General features: G+C 38.9%; 1 protein-coding gene across 1 annotated transcript in view; it reads left to right on the forward strand.

Annotated features, from left to right (window-relative positions):
- LOC111649465 (Na(+)/H(+) exchanger beta-like) overlaps positions 1–2,616 on the forward strand; it is a gene marked incomplete at its 5' end in the record, with an annotated part of 9,036 nt that overhangs the window by 1,571 nt on the left and 4,849 nt on the right. Inside the window, 3 exons of the mRNA XM_023399213.2 lie at positions 5–255; positions 1,038–1,255; positions 1,459–1,655. Of these exons, the coding sequence (XP_023254981.1) occupies positions 5–255; positions 1,038–1,255; positions 1,459–1,655 (666 nt within the window). The remainder of the gene's footprint in view (positions 1–4; positions 256–1,037; positions 1,256–1,458; positions 1,656–2,616) is intronic.

The raw sequence follows: 2,616 nt of genomic DNA on the forward strand, positions 1-2,616 counted from the left end.
GCAGGTGCTGTATCACCTGTTCGAGGAGTTTTCCCACGCAGGGACGGTCACCGTGGGCGACGCCCTCCTCGGCGTCGTCTGTTTCTTGGTGGTGTCCCTGGGGGGCATCATGGTGGGGGCCATCTACGGCGTCCTGGGAGCTTTCACTTCCCGCTTCACCTCTCACACCCGCGTCATCGAGCCCCTGTTTGTTTTCCTCTACAGCTACATGGCGTACCTGTCCGCCGAGGTCTTCCACCTGTCGGGCATCATGTCGTAAGTCCGAGTCGCCGGCGACGCCTCGAAAAATCTGGTTCCTCCTGTTTGACTGATGAAAAACAGACGTGATGATTCTGAACCTTTATTTATCCAGGACCAGGATTTAGACAGAACCTTTAAACCAGTGGATCTGAAACCTTTTGGTATCAGACTCCATGAAAAGGTTTCACCGTCTTTCTTTGGAGCGGAGACAATGAAACATAAACACGTCCTTTATGACAATCCACTGTGATTTCATTTATTAAATTAAATTGTATTTATTTATTTGTAAATGATGAATTATTTATTAATTATTGCATCGCAAGATATTTTTAAATTAGTTTTACAAGACAGTTTAAATTTTAAACTTTATCTGGGTAAAAATGTTTCAGACAAATCATCAACTTTTCTAATAATTGATTAATCACCAAATATTACGTTTCTAACTTCTCAGTTGTGAAGATTTGCTGCTTTATTTTTATTTTATATTGTTGTACATTTTATTCTTCAGTATTTGACTGTTGGTCAAATAAAACTGAAGGTGTAACCATCGACTTTTCCAACATTTTATAAAACAAACTATAAACTGATTAATCGAGATAATAATCTGCAGAATAATTGATAATTAAAATAAGTTTTAGTTGCAGCTTTTAATTGGCTTCACTTCTGCATTACAGAAACTTTTGATGTTTTATTTTAACATACAAATATTTTCTCATGCAGCTTTAAATGAACAGAAACTTTCTCGCTCCATATTCACACGTTTATCACTTCCCTTCTTTCCCTCCCGTCCTGATCAGGTTGATTGCGTGCGGCGTGATGATGCGGCCGTACGTGGAGGCCAACATCTCCCACAAGTCCTACACCACCATCAAATACTTCCTGAAGATGTGGAGCAGCGTCAGCGAGACGCTCATCTTCATCTTCCTCGGCGTTTCCACGGTGGCCGGTCCTCACGCCTGGAACTGGACCTTTGTCATTTTCACCGTCATCATCTGTTTAGTGTCGAGGGTTCTGGGTCAGTACGAAGAAACTTGGCCTGATTACATGTTTTAAATAAATATCACTGATTTATTAAAGTCAATATGTGAAAGTATTGATGATGGCACCTGACTGTTGTTGGTTGTCCTGTCTATATTTGTCTTTTCATACATTTAGTAAAATATAAACTCATGTAAGTTACGTTTTCTTAACTTCCCCCTGTTGTTTCCTGTGTGTCAGGCGTCATCGGTCTCACCTACGTCATCAATAAATTCCGTATTGTGAAGTTGACCAAGAAGGACCAGTTCATCGTGGCCTACGGTGGCCTGCGAGGTGCCATCGCCTTCTCTCTGGGCTTCCTGCTGACCAACAGCAAGTTGAAGAACATGTTCCTCACCGCCATCATCACCGTCATCTTCTTCACTGTGTTTGTGCAGGTGAGAGAAAGTAGAACTGAGCTCCAGTACGTCACGTTTATTCATATAATACTGAAGGAAAGGGTTACGACATTCATTTCATAGAATATAAATCTTGGCATAAAGATACTTAAGATGAAATATTTTAGAAAATAAATCTATACAATGGACAAATTGATTAACCCTCACATACTGTTCATGTCTCTGCCTCCACAGTCAGAGCTCCCTCATGATCAGAGTCTGTAGTGAATCTAGAACCACAGATCTATGTAGAAAGTATAAACAGCCTCTCTGACATTAAAACATGGAGGATTAATCCTTCATTAATGTGTCGGAGCAGGGAGAGAGTATCTGTAGGTTTTCATCACTGCTCCGTCTGTCTGCTGCCATGACCTCAGTCAGTGAAGTGGCAACTCAGGTTCCTTTATAACCTTCTGACGACCCCCGAACCTCCATGTTCCTTCATCTGACCCACAGATCTAATATCTGTGGATCTACAGTCCACTTCAATAGATACGGCTCAGATTTGACCCGAACAGCCTCAATGTACAAACATTCACAGCACCCGAACAAAAGTATAAAATATTGTAATATTTTCATTTTGGTGTATTTTGGGTTACTTTAGGAAAAGTCATAAAAGACATTTATGGTGTTTTTACTGCTGTCACATGCCAGAACGTGTTAAATTTGACCTGAACAATATGTAAAGGTTAAAAAAAGCATTTTCCGTATTATTATTATTATTATTATTAGTGTTATTAGAAGAGAAAAATTATTTTGTATAACGCCTCTCAAAGTCAATGTTACAAAGCGTTTCACACAAAACGATAAAAACAAAGATACAGGGATTAAAATAAACAAGATATAATAAAAATAATAAGACGTCAAACATAAAAACAACATTAATTCAGGCTAATTAGTTAAATAAGCTTTAAGAAGTGATTAATGTAAATGACTTAATTCAGAAATAAGTTACTATAAA

This window comes from Seriola lalandi, unplaced genomic scaffold, assembly GCF_002814215.2.
Source record: "Seriola lalandi dorsalis isolate HSWRI2012SDOR001 ecotype SW California unplaced genomic scaffold, Sedor1 jcf7180002050918, whole genome shotgun sequence".
Lineage (NCBI taxonomy): Eukaryota > Metazoa > Chordata > Actinopteri > Carangiformes > Carangidae > Seriola > Seriola lalandi.